We start from the raw sequence: 21,198 nt of genomic DNA on the forward strand, positions 1-21,198 counted from the left end.
GGGCCTCTTGAAGGACATTAAGTGGCTAAATCCCTAGGGCCTGGTGGGGTCTATCCTTGTTTAGTAAGAGACAGATATTTGATTTTGTCTTTTTAAGCCACAGGCAAGTTTCCAGAGGACTGGAGAATAGTTAACATTGTTCCTTTGTTTAATGGTGGTGGGGCAATTCGGTCAAAGCAGGAAATTATGGTCCAGTAAGCCTTACATCAGTAACAGGTTGGTTATTGAGGATGATTCTCAGGGATAGATCCTCTTGCTTCTTATTAGGGTTAATCAGCATGGCTTTTGTCAAAGTCGAGTTTATGGACAGGTGCAATAAAATTTTCTTCTGGGCAAAAGTAATGTCTTACAAAGGAAACAACAGGAATTCTGCAGATGCTGGAAATTCAAGCAACACACATCAAAGTTGCTGGTGAACGCAGCAGGCCAGGCAGCATCTATAGGAAGAGGTACAGTCGACGTTTCAGGCCGAGACCCTTCGTCAGGACTAACTGAAGGAAGAGTGAGTAAGGGATTTGAAAGCTGGAGGGGGAGGGGGAGATGCAAAATGATAGGAGAAGACAGGATGGGGAGGGATAGAGCCGAGAGCTGGACAGGTGATAGGCAAAAGGGGATATGAGAGGATCATGGGACAGGAGGTCTGGGAAGAAAGACAAGGGGGGGGGCACCCAGAGGATGGGCAAGAGGTATATTCAGAGGGACAGAGGGAGAAAAAGGAGAGTGAGAGAAAGAATGTGTGTATAAAAATAGGTAACAGATGGGGTACGAGGGGGAGGTGGGGCCTTTGGGTAGCCTCCAACCTGATGGCATGAACATCGACTTCTCTAACTTCCACTGTCCCTGATCAATAGTGCCGTGCCCCACCTCTTTTGTCTCCCTCACTGTCCTTTCTGAAACATCTAAAGCCTGACACTCTTAAGTAACCATTCCTGCCCCTGAGCCACCCAAGTCTCTGTAATGGCCACAACATCATAGCTCCAAGTACTGATCCACACTCTAAGCTCATCCGCTTTGTTCATAATACTCCTTGCAATAAAATAGACGCATCTCAAGCCATCAGTCTGAGCGCGTCTCTTGTCTATCACCTGCCTATCCTCCCTCTCACACTGCCTACAAGCTTTCTCGATTTGTGAGCCAACAGCCCCTTCCTCCATCTCTTCAGTTTGGTTCTCACCCCCCATCAATTCTAGTTTAAACTCTCCCCAGTAGCCTCAGCAAACCTCCCTGCCAGGATATTGGTCCCCCTGGGATTCAAGTGCAACCCGTCCTTTTCGTACAGGTCACACCCGCCCCAAAAGAGGTCCCAATGATCCAAAAACCTGAATCCCTGCCCCCTGCTCCAATCCCTCAGCCACACATTTATCCTCCACTTCATTCTATTCCTCTACTCACTGTTGCATGGCACAGGCAGTCATCCAGAGATTACTACCTTTGTGGTCCTGCTTCTCAACTTCCTTCCTAACTCCCTGTAGTCTGTTTCAGGACCTCCTCCCTTTTCCTGCCTATGTCGTTGGTACCAATATGTACCACAACCTCTGACTGTTCACCTTCCCACTTCAGGATATCATGGACACGATCAGAAACATCCCGGACCCTGGCACCCGGGAGGCAAACAACCATCTGTGTTTCTTTCTTACATCTACAGAATCGGCTGTCTGACCCCCTAACTATAGAGTCCCCTATCACTACTGCTAGCCTCTTCCTTTCCCTACACCTTTTGAGCCACAGGGCCAGACTCTGTGCCAGAGGCACGGCCACTGTTGCTTCCCCCAGGTAGGCTGTTCCCCCCCCAACAGTACTCAAGCAGGAGTACTTATTGTTAAGGGGGACAGCCATTGGGGTGCCCTCCAGCATCTGACTCTTGCCTTTCCCTCTCCTGACTGTTACCCACTTAACTGTCTCCTCCCGTGGCCCCGGTGTGACTACCTGCCTATAGCTCCTCTCTATCACCTCCTCACTCTCCCTGACCAGACAGAGGTATTCGAGCTGCAGTTCCAGTTCCCTAACGCAGTCCCTAAGGAGCTGCAGCTCGATTCACCTGGCTTTCCCCTCTGGTTCAAGAGCCTGATGGTTGCGGGGTAGTAACTGTCCCTGAACCTGGTGGTGTGAATCTGAGGCTCTTCAACCACCTACCTGATGGCAGCAGTGAGAAGAGAGCATGTCCTGGGTGGTGGGGACCCTGACGATGGATGCTGCTTTCCTGTGACAGTGCTCTGATGCAGATGTGCCCAATGGTGGGGAGGGTTTTACCCGCGATGGACTGAGCCATATCCACCCCTTTTTGTAGGATTTTCCATTCAAGGGCATTGGTGTTTCCATACCAGGCTGTGACGCAGCCAGTGTCAATATACCTTTCACTAGATGTCTGTGAAGTTTGTTAGTTTTGGATGTTATGCTAACTCTTCAAAGGAGAGGCTCTTCATAATTTCTTCATAATTGCACATATATGCTGGGTACAGGACAGATCCTCTAAAGTAACAACCCCGAGGAGTTTCTGACCCTTTCCACCTCTGATACCCCAGTGAGGACTGGCTCATCGACTTCGGTTTCCTCCTGAAGCCAATAACCAGCTCCTTGGTCCAGGTGACTTATCTGTCTTCAGATCTTTTAGTTTCCCAAGCACCTTCTCCCTAGTAATAGCAACTGCACTCACCTCTGCCCTCTAACAGTCTCGAACTTCCAAGCACCTGCTAGTGTCTTCTACAGAGAAGACTGATGCAAAATATTTATTCAGTTCATCTGTTTCCTTATTCCCCCCACCCATTACTATCTCTCCAGTGTCATTTTCCAGCAGTCCAATATCTACTCTCACCTCTCTTTTACTCTTTATATATCTTAACAAAAACTTTTGGTATCCTTTTTAACATTATAGGATGCCTTGCCTTCATATTCCATCTTTTCCCTCCTTGTGGCTTTTTTCTGTTGCCTTCTGTTGGTTTTTAAAAGCTTCCCAAATCCTCTAACTTCCCACAAAATGTTTCTCTATGATATGCCCTCTTTGTAGCTTTTATGTTAGCTTTGACTTCCCTTGTCAGCCAACGTTGCATCATCCTGCCATTGAAAGCTCCTTCTTCGTTATGTATCTATCCTGCACCTTCCAAATTGCTCCCAGAAACAACAGCCATTGTTGTTCTGCCATCTTCCCTGCTAGTGTCCCCTTCCAATCAATTTTGGCCAGCTCCTCTCTCATGTCTCTGTAATTCTCTTTACTCCACTGTAATACTGATACGTCTAACTTTAGCTTCCTCTCAAATTGTGGAGTGAATTTCTGTCATATTATAGTCACCTAGGAGATGGTGAAAGCAGATATGATTGCAACACTTAAGTGACATTTAGACAGACACGTGAACCAGCAGGGAGTGGTAGGAAATGTGCAGTGTAAATTGGTGTCCTGTTCAGCACAGACATGCTGGGCTGAAGGGCCTGTTCTGTGTTTATTGTTTGAGTGCTTGGTCAGATTTATAATCTAAAGCCAAAGTGGGAATGGTAGATGTAACATTGGGTCAGAGGAATGAGGGTGGAGGCATTTGGTGGAAATGGGAGGCTGTGGTCTGAACAGAGCACAGGAGGCCGATGGGTTGAGCCAGCCCAGCGGACCAAACTATTTTTCATGTCAATTTACAGTAACAATGTCCAAAAGGCATTTGGACAGGTACGTGTCTAACAAAGGTTTAGAGGGACCCGGTCAGCATGGGTGAGTTGGGCTGAGGGGATGTTTGTCCCTGATTCATCCTTTCTGCTGTGTGCCTCCACGATGCGATTCACAGAGTACCGCGGCTCGTCAAAAAGCAACAAGTTCCATGTTCTTGACTGTGACCTGTACCACCAGTAGCTGCTATTTGAGTGGCAGCACTCTTCGTGGCTGCATTGCATCGCTGAATAAAGGTCCCGGCAGCCCTGTGCAAGGTTCCCAGTCTTAAGCTGGTCACAGAAGATGATTTGTTGGTGCTTAACACCCACAATACTGCTGTGGATTGGTAACTTGGGCGGTCGGTCATTGCAAAAATCATCATTTCTTCAAAGCGTGGATCTGCTTTAAATGAAAGCATCTATGCTTTTATCCTCTGTTGTGTTTGATTGGAAGCTTTGTCTTTACCTTCTTTCCGGCCACAAGTGTTCTCACTAATGTCCCGGCTAATACGAGCCCAGCACAGCCCTCCCTCGCTCACCCCTTGGTTTGTCCCTCTGTCTCTCTGTCGGGAGGAGGAGGTATGTGTGATTGTGTGTGAGAAAGCTGTCTCTCTGATCCACCCAGAATCACAGCAGGCCTGTGATTCCCCAGGAGACGATTGCCATGGCAATAAGGAGTGTTCGCCTGTGCTGTCTGTGTTCGAGCCGGCGCTGGGTAAAACGTTCCAAGTGTCCCTCCCCTGCTAGTGTGGAGGACAGGGACATAACCGGGCACTGGTAAGCCCTGCAAATATTGGGATGTTTCCGTCTGCGAAGTTGTGGGTGGGTGGAGGAGCAGTCAGTCAGCCTCTGTGAGGTGACTGGCACCATCGTACAGCACAGAGACATGCCCTTCAACCAAAACACCCACCTACACTTGTATGTAGCACAGTTTGTTCCTCTGCCTGTAGTACAAGTCCATCTCGCCTGTAGGGCATGTCAACCGATGTCTGTAGTACAGGCAGTCCCCAGTTCTGTTTTTTCCCACATGTCCGCAACAAGGAAATACACAGATCACTGGATACGGTAACTACAGCTCGGAAACAGGCCCTTCGGCCCATCTAGACTGTGTTTACGTGGTTATTGTCTTCCCCTACCCGATAACAGTGGTACAGGGTAGCACACACAAAATAGTGGAGGAACTCAGCAGGTCAGACAGCATCTATGGAAATGAATAAACAGTTGGCGTTCCGGGCTGAGACCCTCATCAGAACGGGAAAGGAAGGGAGAAGATGCCGAGGGGGAGAGGAGGAGGACAAGCTGGAAGGTGATAGGTGAAGCCAACTGGGTGGGAGAGGGGAGATGAAGTAGGAAGCTGGGAGGTGATTGGTGGAAAATGTAAAGGGCTTAAGAAGGAGGAATCTGGTTGGAGAGGTGAGTGGATCATGGGGAAAAGGAAATGAGGAGCAGCCCGGGGAGGTGATGGGTAGGTGAGGAGAAGAGAAGGGGTGAGGGGGAACTAGAATGAGGAGTGGAAAAAGGAAGGAAAGGGCAAAAATTACCAGAAGTTGCAAAAATCTATGCTGGTGCTGTCTGGTTGGAGGCTACCCAGTCGGAATATGAGGTGTTGGTCCTCCAACCCGAGAGCGGCCTCTTCATGGCAGTAGAGGAGGCCATGGACCAACATGTCGGAATGGGAACAGAGAGTGGAAATAAAATGGTTGGCCGCTGGAAAATCCTCCCTGTTGCAGATATGATGGGGTGTTCCAATCTCAATGGCTGTTTCCAATAGGGTTGGACGTTCAGTGGACAGGGCATGGCTACACCACTTTCTATAGAGGCAACGGTTTGTCCATTTCCAAAGCAGCTTCCTTGAGTGCAACTGCCAGCCTGTGTTCTTCAGGGATTGTGGTATCCAATTACTCCCAGGAGGTGATCTGGAAACAAGCCTATGTTGTGTAACTCCACCACCCCCAGCCTGTGTTTTTCAGGGACAGTGGTATCCGATTACTCCCGGGAATTTATGCACATGGAAACATGTTTTGTTTTTCAAGATTGGCTCTTGTTTGAATGAATAATATTTCTGGGAGCTCATTGTTGTTATGGGTGTCCCAAGGTCAGGTATTTTTATCCCAGGTAGGGACTGTAATTCTATTTACCCACAAGACCCATGACCTTCTGGTGCCTTGGAGGTTCAAACGGTCGTCCCAGAGTGACAATCCAAACGGTCGTCCCAGATTGGCAATCCAAATGGTCGTCCCGGATTGACAATCCAAACGGTCGTCCCAGAGTGACAATCCAAGCGGTCGTCCCAGATTGGCAATCCAAATGGTCGTCCCGGATCAACAAATCAAATGTTTTGAGTATCTGCCTTGATCACCACCGTTCAAGCAGTGTGGTCCCAATTCCAAGCACTGTGTGTAGGACTGTGAATGAGACAGCTAGCGGTTTCTGTGGTGTGACTGTGTGTGTGAGGGATAATAAATGTGTGTAAGACAATGTGTAACTGTGATGTGCATTTGCAAATTTCTATAAATGTCCAGTGGAGAGCATTCTGACTCAGTGTGTGTGGGGAGGGTGTGTAGGATCTTACAATCTTATCTATCTGAGACAATTCTGTACGTCCCCACCCACTCCTCTCCACAGAAACACAAACTCAGACTGTCCAGTCTATAAATGTTCCATTTGATGAAATGTCGAGATGAATCTCTGTTCCAGTGCAGCAACCAGTGGGATTGATGGCTTTGTGGCAACATTTGTAGGTGGTAGGAAGATAGGTGGAGGGGTAGGTAGTGCTGAGGAGACTTAGACAGTTTGGAAGAGTGGGCAAAAAAGTGGCAGATGGAATACGGTGTTGGGAAATGTATGTTAGTACATTTTTGTAAAAGGAGGAATAGTGCAGACTATTATCTAAATGGGGAGAAAATTCAAACATCAGAGGTGCAAAGGGACTTAGGAGTCCTCGTGCAAGACTCCCAGAAGGTTAATTCACAGGTTGAGTCTGTGGTAAAGAAGGCAAATGCAATGTTGGAATTTATTTCAAGGGAATAGAATATAAAAGCAAGGAGATAACGCTGAGCCTTTATAAGACACTCATCAGGCTGCATTTGGAGTATTGTCAACAGTTTTGGGCTCCTTATCTCAGAAAGGATGTATTGTCATTGGAGAGAGTCTAGAGGAGGTTCACAAGGATGATTCCAGGAATGAAGGGGTTAACCTATGAGGAGCATTTGGCTGCTTTGGGCCTGTACCCGACTGGAATTTAGAAGAATGCATGGGGATCTCATTGAAACCTACTGAATAGATAGGGTGGATGTGGAGAGGATGTTTCCTCTGGTGGGGGTATCCAGTCTCAAAATTGAGGGGCAACCTTTTAGAATCAAAGTAAGGAGGAATTCTTTTAGCTGAAGAGTGGTGAATCTGTGGAATACTCTGCCACAGACTGCGGCTGAGGCCAAGTGCAGAGGTATATTTAAAGAGGAAGTTGATAGATTCCTGATTGGTCGGGCATCAAGGGATATGGTGAGAGGGCAGGTGTACGGGGTTGAATGGGATTTGGGATCAGCTACGATGAGATGACAGAATGGACTCGATGGGCTGAATGGCCTAATTCTCCCATGTCTTACAGTCTTATAGAAATGCACACAATACTCCCAGTGTTTATTAAAGGTATAGTACAATATCCCAGCTGTTGTATTCTGTGCCAGGGCTGATGAGGGGAAGAATTACATAATCCTTTCTCACTCCCCTGTCACCTGTGCTACCACTTAGGTGCCAAGGTCCCAGACCATCTGCAGTGTAAGCCCTCCTCTTGTTTGCCTCCCAAAGTGGATCATGTTGCAGGGATTAAATCCCATCTGCCAGTAGTGTGCTCAGCTTTCCAGCCGATGTGTATTTGTTGGTAATCTTAGACAACTTTCCTGGCTGACTACAGCACCAATTATCATTTCATCTGCAAACTTCACACCCCCTGTATTCATGTCATTAAAGTACGTCACAGTCATGAATTGCCTGGCACTGATTGCACACTTCTAATCAGACAAGCACCCCTCTGCTTCCAGCTGCTGCTCCAGTTGGAGATTGCTTTGCCAGACTGCCCTTTGGAACAGGCCCCTGTGAAGGACCGTCTCAAAGACTGTGCTAAAGTCCACGTTGACAACTTTCCCACACTCCCCTCGTCAATATGCTAATTTCTCACAAATGATCCCTAATCAATCCTTGTCTTTCCAAATCTAAAGAAATCCCGTCTCTTAGAGTGGATTCCAATAACTTCCAAAGCACTGATGTAACTACAGTGGGTCATCTCAGAAACTCAAAGTCAGGGTTTTTTATGCCGTGGGCCTTTTCCATTAACCGAGGGGTCCGTGGTTGGGAACACCTGCTCTACATGGATGATAGAAAATTGGAGGGCTGTGTAGGAGGGAGGTGTTGGATTGGAGTAGGGTTTCCTAACCTGGGGTCCATGGCGTAAAAATGGCTGGATTAGACTAGGTTATAATGTCAGCGTAACACTGTGGCGGAGGGCCTGTACAGTCCCGCTTGCTGGTGCAATAATATCAGCGCCGGACTCCGGAGCAAAGGTTCCCGAGTTCGAATCCAAGGCGGGTTGCGCATCGAGCTAGCAGCTCGGCCTCGTAAAAACAAGAATAGCTTGCTATGGAAACACCGTCATGTTGGTGCCCCGACAACTCCACTGCCGAGTTAAGGGCTATTCTTCTTCAAAGGGCCTGTACTGATGTTCTACGTTCTAAATGCTGAAGGAACTTAGCCAGTCAGGCAGCATCTATGGAGGGGAAAAAGAGGAGTTGATGTTTTGGGCTGAAACCCTTCATTAGGACATTCTCATCCCCTTGTCTACCCTTCTCTGAGATCTCTTTCAATCCTTTATCCCCACCAGGATCTCCATGCTGTCCTTTTACATACTTGACCAGTTTGTTACTGAATCTACAATTCTTGGCATTGTTTCCTCAATGTTTCAATTTAGTATCAGAGAATGTCTGCAGTATACAACCTGAAATTCTCAATCTTCACAGACATCCACCAAACAGAAGAAAAAAACCCAGAGCATGAGTGACAGAAAATGTTAGAACTCAAAAAGCATCAACCCTCCCCCTGGTACTTGTGTCACCAAAAGCATTAGCCCCTTGCTGTGTAATTCTCTTTTCAGTTCCTCCTTAAAATCCTTCATCAAGCTTTTAGTTGCATCCTAACATCTGCTTCATGTAATGTTGTCTAATTGCTGTCTGAATTATAGCAGGGATAGGCTATCCCTCCATTCCAGCCTGCTCCAGGTCAGGTGGTAGTGAGGCAGGGAGGAGAGCTTTAAGATTATTGCTCATGTCTGGGGCAGCTGGGTCCTGTACATCAAGGACAGTTGCGTTGAATCTGGAAAGGAACCAAGTGGATGCAAGAAGGCTTTGTTGTACTACTCATGAGGGTTTAAACACATTTGTTGTGGCAGGTGGAGAAAGTGAGCTGAATGTAGGGGATACGTCAGGTGAGTACAGAGGGCAGGCAGGGTGCAGATGCATCTCTACCGAAGGAGGTGTAAGGCACTGCTTCCCTCTGCTAGCCTGCGGGTCACCCTCTCTGAAGATTATTGATAATGGCTGGGGTCACCCATCTTGTAAAGACACCGCCCAGAAGAAGGCAGTGGCAAACCATTTCTGTAGAAAAATTTGCCAAGAGAGGTCATGGAAAAACCAAGATCACCCACGTCATACGACACGGCTCTTAACAGATGAGGGTAGGCAGAGTGGACAGACAATCAGACATGGGAATCCTTTTCCCATGGTGGAGTTATCAGAAACAAGAGGGCAGAGGTTTAAGGTGATTGGAAGTGCAAGGAGTAGAGGGGGGCTAAGGACACCAGTGCTGACAACTATCATGGCGGAGCGTTGCTGTCTAACCTTACTGATTGCAGTGAGCTAGTCGGGGCGTCCAGGAGCCAGTTGCAGGTTGGGTTACGGATAAAACGGATTCTGAGAGCTTGGCTGAAGCAGATGGGCCAGGCATTGGGTGAGTGTGGAAAGAAGCCAGTGAGGTTGCGGTAACAGGAGCACTGACATTCCTGATCTGAAACGACCAGGTAACGAGGCCCTGCTGTCTGTGCAGGTATTGCTCACCCGGTGAGGCCAGCAGAAACCTGCCCGTGTTTTCCAATGCTCCCCTATTGTTTGTGCTCAAAGCAGCAGGTTGTAAAAGTATTTACTCTGTATCTCCTATACACGAGAGCAGTCTGTGGCCCCGTTGGTGGGCGTGCTGTGGCTGTGGTACAAGTACTAGTGGGAGGGATGCTGAAGGGCTCTGAGGGGATGTTGTGCTGTTCAGTTCGAGGTGCTCGAGCTCCTGCGCTGGAGTACTGGTCCATGGCTGGTTTCCCACTTTATGAGAAGGTTCAGTGAGGAGCCATCAAGCCACGCCTGGGTCTGTGGCTTCGGTTGTAAGGTGAGGCACAGAAAACGGATGCTTTTTCGATTAGGGAGATCTTGTGTCTGGGTTAGGGTTAGAGTCAAAGAACAGAAACAGGCCCTTTGGCCCATCTAGTCCATACTGAACCATTTAAACTGCCTACTCCCATCAACCTGTGCTGGGACCATAGCCCTCCGTACCTCTACCATTGATGTACCTATCCAAACTTCTCTTAAACATTGAAATCAAAGTTGTATGCACCACTTGTGCTGGCAGCTCGTTCCACACTCTTACCACCCTCATGTTCCCCTTAAACATTAAGGTGTGGTTGGTGACCTGTGGTAAGATGTGGTTAAATTAGACATGTAGGTTCTACTGGGTAACTTATGTCCATCTCACAGCAGTGAGTTGTTTGCTGTTTTGACTTGCAAACAAGTTTTTTAAAAATTTTATATCTCTATGGAATTAGCATAGTATTAGTACATAATTAGCATAGTGTTAGTCCTTCAGTGGCCAAAAAAAGGGTAGGTGGGGCAGGAGTGGGATTGCAGGATGAGCTGGGCTGGGGAAGGCAGGGTCAAAGGTGTAGAAATGGAGATGTGAGAGCTGGAGGGGTGTTGGGGCTGGAGAGAGAGAGAAAGAGAGAGAGACTAAGGAGATGGGGTAGTTGATGGTGAAGAGAAGGAAAAAGTTGGTCTGAGGGTTATTTTTTCCCTGAGGTAAGTTAGGTGTTTCTGCTGGTGTGATTAGTTGAGAACCTATCCCCTCTCATCTTCAATGCATTCCCTCTGGTACTAGACATTTCAACCCTGGGAAACAGACATTCCCCGTCCACTCTATCTGTGCATCTCATAAACTTATAAACCTCCATCCAATCTCCCCTCAGCCTCTGGCACTCCTGAGAAAAGAACCCCAGTGTGTCCAGCCCCTCGTGCCCTCCAAACCAGTCAGCACTGAGAGTGCAGTGTGTAATGGAGAGATTTGTTGTTCTTTTTCCTCTTCAGGTCACCTCACTGGCACGATGGCGATGTCCACCCTGGAGATGCAGCTGCACAGTGCCCAGAAGAACCTGCTGTTCCTGCAGCAGGAACACGCCAACACGCTGAAAGGCCTGCACTCTGAGATCCGCAGACTGCAGCAGCATTGTTCTGGCAAGTCTCTCTTGCAGCTGACCCTGACTCTGCTCGCACGACCCCACCAAAGCAACCCTTTACAGAGCACGGCGTTGGCCCACTCAGTACACAGGCCACTTACAAAGCATACCTTTGCATTGGAAGCCGTGAGATCACTGAAGGTTTAATGTCAAGATGTTGTAGTCCATACTTACACTTGTCTCTTGCACTGGAAATGTGCTGCGTTTCATTCATTTGCCCCACCAAGACAATCATCACTGATCCCGTGTGTTTCTGGTATCCCTGTGCAGTTTTTCCCTCCAGGAGCCGGTTCTTCGTCTCACTGGGGTCTGACTGTCAGGGGGAGTATAACCGTTAGATGTTGACCCTACCCCAGCCACTCTGTAAAGTTCAAAACGGCTCTAGGTGGTGAATCCATTTCATAAATGAACCCTGAAGCCAGTTAATCACAACTGAGTGTAAAGATGCTTGTACTGTACGTCAATCTCTTTCTGAGAAACATCAATTAGAAATTTACCCCAAGCATTTTATGCTATATGCTAACATCGTCTGAAGGGACATATCCATGGGTTATTATTTGTGTCTGAGTGAGGAGTAGTTTGATTTATTATCTGAAAGTGTTTCACATAAATAAATTGTTGAACTATCCTTTAAATTTCTGTTTCCAGAGTTGGCCTTTGAACTGGCAATGATGTCACCTCCCCCGGAGCAGGCAGGTAAGGACAGAGCTTCGGACTCTCGGTTGTACAGCAACTCAGGTAACCTGCACACGTACACTTACTCCCTGTACCAGCACATCGGCAAAGCACTGGGCACGTTTAAAGTACAATTCATCTGCTTTTTAAAAATATTTTTCATCTCACAAACTTCAGCCTTTATGGAAGTTTTAGAACTGCTTTCCTGCTTGAGTAACAAACCAGACCTTCCACGACACGGTGAGTTATTCCCATCGGGATGCAGGAGGGTGGAGTGACAGTCAACATGGGTGTGACTCTGCACGCTGAGCTCGCAGAGGAGGTTGAGCATGTGATGACAGCGTTACCTTCCCGGGCACGCTCTGCTCTGTTTCAGAGCCCATCAGCGCATGGGATGGTGGTTCGTGTCACCACTGGGGACCGTTTAGTTGTCTGGAACAGCAGCAAAAGTGGGCTGGCCAATCTGGCTGGAACAACTGGCCAACAGCCAGTTGCCTGGATGGTACAGTGGCTGGGACAACTGGTCAACAGCCTGGGACAACTGGCTGGCACTGGCACAGTGGCTGGGCCAACTGGCTGACACTGGCACAGTGGCTGGGCCAACTGGCTGACACTGGCACAGTGGCTGGGCCAACTGGCTGACACCGGCACAGTGGCTGGGCCAACTGGCTGGCACTGGCACAGTGGCTGGGACAATGGGCTGCCACTGGCACAGTGGTTGGGTCAACTGGCTGACACTGGCACAGTGGCTGGGACACTGGCCGGCACTGGCACCGTGGCTGGACTAATGGGCTGACACTGGCACAGTGGCTGGGACAATGGGCTGACACTGGCACAGTGGCTGGGACAATGGGCTGACACTGGCACAGTGGTTGGGTCAACTGGCTGACACTGGCACAGTGGCTGGGACACTGGCCGGCACTGGCACCGTGGCTGGACTAATGGGCTGACACTGGCACAGTGGCTGGGACAATGGGCTGACACTGGCACAGTGGCTGGGACAATGGGCTGACACTGGCACAGTGGTTGGGTCAACTGGCTGACACTGGCACAGTGGCTGGGACACTGGGCTGGCACTGGCACAGTGGCTGGGACACTGGCTGGCACTGGCAATTGCCTGGATACTACAGTGGCATAGTGGTTAGCATAATGCTTTATGCGATTGAGGTTTATTTCCTGCCACTGTCCAAGGAGTTTGTATGTTCTCCCTGTGACAGATGTTCTGTGGAGGCCAAGTGATCCGTTGTATTTAAAGCAGAGGTTGATCGTTTCTTGATTAGTCAGGGTGTCAAAGGTAACAGAGAGAAGTCAGGAGAATGTGATTGAGAGAGAAAATTAATCCAACACGATAGAATGGCAGAAAAGACTTGGTGGGTCAAATGGGCTAATTCTGCTCCCATGTGTTTTGGTCTTGTGGCCTGTCTCATTCCGCTTCTCTGCTTCAGTGCACGCTGTTGTTAACTGATAAACTTGTGTCAGAGTTGGTGCAGTGGCCAGTGTTGTGGGTGATACCCCAGCACCAACCCAATACAGGTGTGCTGTGCTCAGGTGTCGGCCCATTATATGAACATTTCCATAATTGGACTTGTGAGCATAATGGTTCAGCTGGTAAACCTGTTTGTTTATTAACTGGTGCTGCTGACAACTGATAGCAGTTTGTTCTACTCGAGAGCAAGAATATAGCTATCATCTCTGTAAGAACTGCTTCAGTTTTGTCCGGTCGCAGGCTAGTGAATTACTTAGCTGTTGATATTTTGTAGAGATTAGTGATGTAGTGCAATGTTTAATTCAGTTTCGCTGCTAACTTCATCGAGCAGGCTTTCAACTTCCAAGAAAAGAACCGGAAAATTGCAAGTGTCAGTGCACTCCAAGAAGGGAGAGGCAGAAGAAAGTAAATTACAGGCCAAATAGTCTGACCTCAGTGGCTGGGAAGACGTTGGAGTCAATTGTAAAGGATGTGGTTTTGGGGTACTTGGAGACAAATGATAAAATAGGCCAAAGTCCTTGAGGGGAAATTTTGCCAGATAAATCTGTTGGAATTCTTTGAAGAAATGGCAAGAGAGCCTTTTCTGGTTGGCTGCTGACGACTAGTGATGTTCCACAGGGGTCAGTGTTGGGACTGATTCTTTTTACATTGTATGTCAATGATTTGGATGACAGAATTGATAGCTCTGTTGCAAAGTCTGCGGATTATATGAGGGTAAGTGGAGGGGCAGGTAGTATTGAAGAAGCAGAGAGGCTACAGAAGAATTTAGACAGATTAGGAGAAGGGGCAAAGAGGCAGCAGATGGAATACAGTGTCGGGAAGTGTAAGATCACGTACTTCGGTAGAAGAAATAAAAGGGTTGACTATTTTCTAAGTGAAGAGAAAATGCAAAAATCTGAGGCACAAAAGGATTTGGGAATTATTGTGCAGAATTCTCTAAAGGTTAATTTGCAGGTTGAGTCTGTGGTGAGGAAGGCAAATGCAATGTTAGCATTCATTCCGAGAGGACTAGAATATAAAAGCAAGGATGTAATGTTGAGACTTTATAAAGCACTGGTGAGGTGTCACTTAGAGTATTGAGAGCAGTTTTGGGCCCCTTAGAAAGGATGTGCTGAAACTGGAGAGGGTTCAGAGGAGGTTCACAAAAATGATTCCAGGATTAAAAGGTTTGTTATATGAAGAGCGTTTGATGGCTCTGGGCCTTTATTCACTGGAATTCAGAAGAATGAGGGGTGACCTCATTGTAACCTATCGAATGGTGAAAGGCCTTGATAGAGTTGATGTGAGAGGATGTTTCCTTTGGTGGGGGAGTCTAGGACCAGAGGGCACAGAGGGGCACCCTTTTATAATGGAGATGAGAGAGTGGAGTGGCAGAGGTTGATAGATTCTTGATTAGTCAGGGCATGAAGGGTTACGGGGAGAGGCAGGAAATTGAGGCGGAGAGGGAAAATGGATCAGCCATGATGAAATGGTGAAGCAGACTCGATGGGCCAAATGGCCTAATTCTGCTCCTGTATCTTATGGTCTTAAAAAGTTTAATGCCAGAGTTTCTGCGAGCTCTTTATAACTGTCGGTAATGACTAACTTCAAACACCTCCCCTAGTGAGCTGGTTCACAATAGCACAGCACTGCCAATCAAACCAAATGAAAAGACTGGAAAATTACCACCAGTTCTAAAACTCTTTTCAGTGTGTGGTTGAAAACTGATCCTGCCATGGATACCTCTGTCCTTTAAAGCGTGCATGAACCCGAGCCCAGGAATGCCTGCTGCATGGAACCCCTTCACCACACGAACCACAGCCTCACCAACAGGTAGTGCTTCGTATAAGCTTGAGAGGCCACGTCCCCTCGAGCCTGCCATACCTTTCACTGTGACTGTGCTGTAGGGTCCCAAGAACGGTGCAGCTCAGAAACAAGTTCTTTGGGCAAATCTTCCACGCTGATCTTTAACTAATCTACTCTAATCCCATTTGCCCACGTTAGCCTGCTTAAGTGTCTGTCTATAGTACAGTTCAAGAGGCTCTGAGGTTTGCACGTGAATGCGCAGAGAATGGAGGGATACGGACATTGTGTAGACAGAAGGGATGGTTGGGCATTTAATTACCAGTTAAATCAGTTCAGCCCAGCATTGTGGGCTGAAGATTGTAATCCTGTTTTATGTTCTATCTGCCTCTACCACTTCTCTGGCAACGCATCCCACATTCCCACCATCGAGTGGAAATTGCCCCTCAGAATTCCTTTCAATGATTCCCCTTCCACCTTAAACCTGTGCCCTCTAGTGTTAGATTCCCTCAGCCCCAGGAAAACGACCGTGAACATTGACCTTTTGGTGACTTTATAAACCTGTGTAAGATCTCCTTCAACCTCCTCCACTCCAGAGAAAACTGTTGGCCTGACCAGTCTCTCGTTATGAATCCCAGCAGCACTCTTGAGAATATTTTCTGCACTGTCTCTAGCTTAATCTGTCCCATAATGTGATGAGAACTGTATCTGCTATTGCAGACGTGATCTCACCAACAGCTATAACATGGCAATCTATTCCTTGTGCTCAGTGTCCTGTCCAATGACGCAAGCATGCCTTGTGCCAGCTTCACCACCTGTCAGTTTCAGGGAACTACGTACTTGTACCACCTCACCCAACTGGTCAGTGGCAATCGAGATGTCCATCAGCTTGCATTTGCCACAAGTTCCTCTGAACTTTTCCTATGCATGAGTCTTTCAGATGTTGTTAATGTATTTGCCTCACCACTTACTCAAGCAGGTTATTGATCTAGGCGTAAAGGTTGCCTTTCGTGTCCCTATTAAACCTCTCACCTTAAACCTCTGCCCTCCAGTTGTTGATTTGAGAAAAAGTCTATGCACATTCACCCTATCTCTATTCTTCATGACAATACACGCCCTATCTCTATCCTTCGTGACAATACACGCCCTATCTCTATCCCTCGTGACAATACATGCCATATCTCTATCCCTCGTGACAATACACGCCCTATCTCTATCCCTCGTGACAATGTACGCCGTATCTCTATCCCTCGTGACAATGTACGCCCTATCTCTATCCCTCGTGACAATATACACCCTATCTCTATCCCTCGTGACAATACACGCCATATCTCTATCCCTCGTGACTACACGCCCTATCTCTATCCCTCGTGACAATGTACGCCCTATCTCTATCCCTCGTGACAATATACACCCTATCTCTATCCCTCGTGACAATACACGCCCTATCTCTATCCCTCGTGACAATACACGCCCTATCTCTATCCCTCGTGACAATGTACGCCCTATCTCTATCCCTCGTGACAATATACACCCTATCTCTATCCCTCGTGACAATGTACGCCCTATCTCTATCCCTCGTGACAATGTACGCCCTATCTCTATCCCTCGTGACAATATACACCCTATCTCTATCCCTCGTGACAATACACGCCCTATCTCTATCCCTCGTGACTACACGCCCTATCTCTATCCCTCGTGACTACACGCCCATCTCTATCCCTCGCGACAATGTACGCCCTATCTCTATCCCTCATGACAATACACACCCTATCTCTATCCCTCCTGACAATACACGCCCTATCTCTATCCCTCCTGACAATACATGCCCTATCTCTATCCCTCCTGACAATACATGCCCTATCTCTATCCCTCGTGACAATATACACCCTATCTCTATCCCTCGTGACAATGTACGCCCTATCTCTATCCCTCGTGACAATGTACGCCCTATCTCTATCCCTCGTGACAATATACACCCTATCTCTATCCCTCGTGACAATACACGCCCTATCTCTATCCCTCGTGACTACACGCCCTATCTCTATCCCTCGTGACTACACGCCCTATCTCTATCCCTCGTGACTACACGCCCATCTCTATCCCTCGCGACAATGTACGCCCTATCTCTATCCCTCATGACAATACACACCCTATCTCTATCCCTCCTGACAATACACGCCCTATCTCTATCCCTCCTGACAATACATGCCCTATCTCTATCCCTCCTGACAATACATGCCCTATCTCTATCCCTCGTGACAATGTAGGCCCTATCTCTATCCCTCGTGACAATACACGCCATATCTCTATCCCTCGTGACAATACACGCCCTATCTCTATCCCTCGTGACAATGTACGCCCTATCTCTATCCCTCGTGACAATGTACGCCCTATCTCTATCCCTCGTGACAATATACACCCTATCTCTATCCCTCGTGACAATACACGCCCTATCTCTATCCCTCGTGACTACACGCCCTATCTCTATCCCTCGTGACTACACGCCCTATCTCTATCCCTCCTGACAATACACGCCCTATCTCTATCCCTCGTGACAATGTAGGCCCTATCTCTATCCCTCGTGACAATGTAGACCCTATCTCTATCCCTCGTGACAATGTAGGCCCTATCTCTATCCCTTGTGGTAATTTACACCTCTATAAAATCATTCCAATGGGAAAAATTCCCAAACTACTCAACCTCTCTCTGTAAGTCAGTCCTTCAAGTCTCAGCAACATCTTCATAAATCTTAATAGAATCTTTCCTATTAAAACTAACACAATATTCAATAACCAACGTCTTGTACAACCATAATATAACATTACGACAACTATACTCAGTGCCCTGATTTATGAAGGCCATCGGGCCAAAATCCTCCTTCCCCTCCCTAACCACCTGTGATGCCACTTTCAGGGTGTCATGTACTTGTGTGCCTAGGTCCCTCTATACTACAGCACTCCCCAGGATACTGCCATTCACTGTAAAGGTCCTACACTCATTTCTCGTCCCAAAATAAAACAGCTCGCACTTATCCTCAGCCCCCTTACCCAGCTGATGTGTAGATCCTGATGTCTCTACTGTTTACGAAATCACCTGTTTTAGCTTCATTTAGAAATGTGCTGCCTATCTAACTACTATCTCTCGTTATAAAATCCAACTCCATTTTTTTGTTGCCTGCCAACTCTAAATGTAGACATGAAATGGGAGCAGAATTAGGCCATTCGGCCCATTGACTCTGCTCTGCCATCTGGCCATGGCTGATCCATTTCCCTCTCAACCCCATTCTCCTGCCTTCTCTCTGTTTGTAATCAAGATCCTATCAACACCCAAATAGACCCAATGACCTGTCTCCACAGCCGCCAGTGGCAACGTATTCCACCCTCTATCGAAAGTTCCTCCTCATCTCCATTTTAAATTGACCTTCCTCTGTTCTGAGGATGTGTCCTCTGGGCCTAGACTCACCCCACTATAGGAAGCGTCCTCTCCACATCCACTCTATCTAGGCCTATCAACATCCGATGCGATTCGCGCCCCCCCCCCACCATTCTTCTAAGTTCCAGAGAGCAAAGGCCCAGAGCCATCAATCACTCCTCATGCAATTGATCTTTCATTCCCAGAATACGTGGAATATAGGTATAATTCCCATCTTTGGTGATATTTCTGTAAAGCAATGAGGTCATGCCCGTTAGTGCAGAGTGTGGTTATCCATGGTGTCTTTTAAATGGGTCATGTAACATTTCTCTGTATCAGGGCCCTGTTTCCCACTTGCTTTGTTTTCATATCTGAGGAAGGTTTGCTTCCACTGAAGGCAGTGTGGAGTTCACTTGGGTGATAGGATTGTACATACTGGAGGTGATATTGTTGAAATGTGTAAGGTTCTGAGCAGATTGATGCGATAGGTATTGAGGGTATGTTTCCCTGGGTGGAATTTGAGAACTATTTTCAGAATAAGGAATATTTATGATCAGGTGAAGCACTTCTTCAATGGTCATGACTGTTTGGAATTCTCCATCGCAGTCTAGAGTCCGTGACTCTTTGTCTGATAGACACTTGGACTCCGGGGATGGGGAGAGAGTGGGCCAGCAGTGCAGAGGCCAGAATTAGATCAGCCACTATCGAGGCAGACTTATCTTTGTACCGGTTGCCTATTCCTGTTCTTTATTCCTCAGCAAACATGTTGATTTGCAAGTTATTAATGTGACCCAAAACTAAAAAAAAACAATTGATGCAGCTAAATGTATTCACAGTGTCTATTTCCTGAAAACGGTTGGCCAAAAGCCCAAACTGAGTATTGTAGTACAGCATGGAAGCAGACTATTCAGCCCATCTCATCCCTACTGACCAATGGACAGCTTTCCGTATTAACCCAATTTCCCTTCTGTGCCGAAGTGATTCCAGTGCTCATTTTGACACTTCTTAAATACTGCCAGTTATGTGGCTTCCGCTACTCTCCCTGCCAGATCCACTCTGAATCTCCCCAACCCTTGCCTCAGGTAATGTCTCCAGTGTACAGTTTTGCCCACTGCTCTTAGGTGTCTTTGAAATAATTTCCCTCTTTTCTGAATTCTGAAAGTCATAGTTTTTTCTACTGTCAGAGCAAGTGAGAATAGATTTTCCTCTGATGGGTTTTGTGTTTCTTTGAAGGGAATGGTGAATCAAGAAGTGAAGAATTGAAGAAAAAGTATGAAGAGCTGGAAACGCAGCTTAAAGCTAAAGAAGATGAAAACAATGAATTACTGAAGGATTTGGAGAAGAAGAACGCAGTAATCCTGGTTCTGGAGAATACAATGAAGGAACGAGAGAAGAAGTACCTGGAGGAGCTGAAGCTGAAGGGTCACAAGCTTGGCATGTTGTCCAGCGAGCTGGAGCAGAGGGCTAGCACCATCGCCTACCTCACCTCTCAGCTGCATGCCACCAAGAAGAAGCTCATGGCATCGAGCAGTGGGGCCACAGACACTTCGTCCACTGCTGGGTCTGCTTCCTCCAGCTATAAACCATCTCCACCCAAGGACAAGATGCCAGAAACTCCACGGCGCAGGATGAAGAAGAGTCTCTCGACTCCATTGAACAGTGAGTTTGCAGAGGTTTACAGACTTGGAACTGACGGGAGAAAGCTTGTTCTGCGATCTGAGCCTTTGGACGCCATGCCAGACCCAACGCCTTTTCTCCAGGGACGGGGGGAGTCCGAGTTGCATCTGTTGAAGGAGAAGCCTTTACCGATTCCGCCCATTCCCTCCGAGCGGGGCTCTGTGGAGCAGCATAGCCCAGCCAGAGACAAGCAACACAAGCCCCATCACATCGGTGTGGCGCATCGAATCCCACACCAGGCTCAGGCTGCCGTGGAAATGTTGGCAGTGGACCAGGTTAATGATGGGAAGGTGGTTAGGAAGCACTCAGGGACAGACAGAACTGTGTAAAAAAAACAAAACAAAAAAATCTCTGCTTCTCTTGGCTTAGTTGCTTTTATAACTGTGCACAAATATAGACTAAACTTCACGCAACTTTTTTTTAAATTTTGTTTTTAATGATAGGAAATATAAATGCCAAACACTTGACAGTTTACCAGAAAGCAGTTTTGTTCCATTTTTTTGTAGTTAATTGTCAGCCCAATGTATAATCTGCTGCTTGCTTCTACCAATAATCAAATTGCACTAGTGGTCTGAGGAAAACAGCCACACTGAGCAGCTAGAATCACGAAAGAGAAGGAAGCTTGAATAAACAATACTAACACATCCAATCAGCAAAACCAATATTAATGGTGAAGGCCCTGATGAGGTGACTGTCTGATATATTCCTTGACATCTGCGTGTTGTGCACCTCTTGACAAAGCTGAGCTGGCAGCATGTTAACCATTGCCTGTCTGTATGTAATGTGCTGTGACCATACTGGAACAAATATTCATAGACTTATTCAGGTCATTACATTTATACAAAGTTCGATTTTGTAATCTAATTAAATGAATACTGATGATCTGATGATTTGGTTTCTGAAAGTCATTCCTTGAAGTGTTGTGTGAGACTTCAGTAGCTCATTGGCAAAGTGTAGCGGGGCTGGGGGGTGATGGCAGGTCACAAGGGTC

At 47.3% G+C, this 21,198-nt stretch overlaps 1 protein-coding gene across 1 annotated transcript in view; it reads left to right on the top strand.

Annotated features, from left to right (window-relative positions):
- The window catches only part of ccdc92 (coiled-coil domain containing 92), a 60,957-nt gene extending 39,899 nt beyond the window's left edge, over nt 1–21,058 (top strand). The window contains exons 2-4 of the mRNA XM_063073202.1: nt 11,025–11,171; nt 11,822–11,869; nt 19,764–21,058. Of these exons, the coding sequence (XP_062929272.1) occupies nt 11,042–11,171; nt 11,822–11,869; nt 19,764–20,536 (951 nt within the window). The 5' untranslated portion in view covers nt 11,025–11,041 and the 3' untranslated portion in view covers nt 20,537–21,058. The remainder of the gene's footprint in view (nt 1–11,024; nt 11,172–11,821; nt 11,870–19,763) is intronic.
- Nucleotides 21,059–21,198: the final 140 nt, after the last annotated feature.

This window comes from Mobula hypostoma, chromosome 21 (genome assembly GCF_963921235.1).
Source record: "Mobula hypostoma chromosome 21, sMobHyp1.1, whole genome shotgun sequence".
In the NCBI taxonomy this organism is placed as follows: Eukaryota; Metazoa; Chordata; class Chondrichthyes; order Myliobatiformes; family Myliobatidae; genus Mobula; species Mobula hypostoma.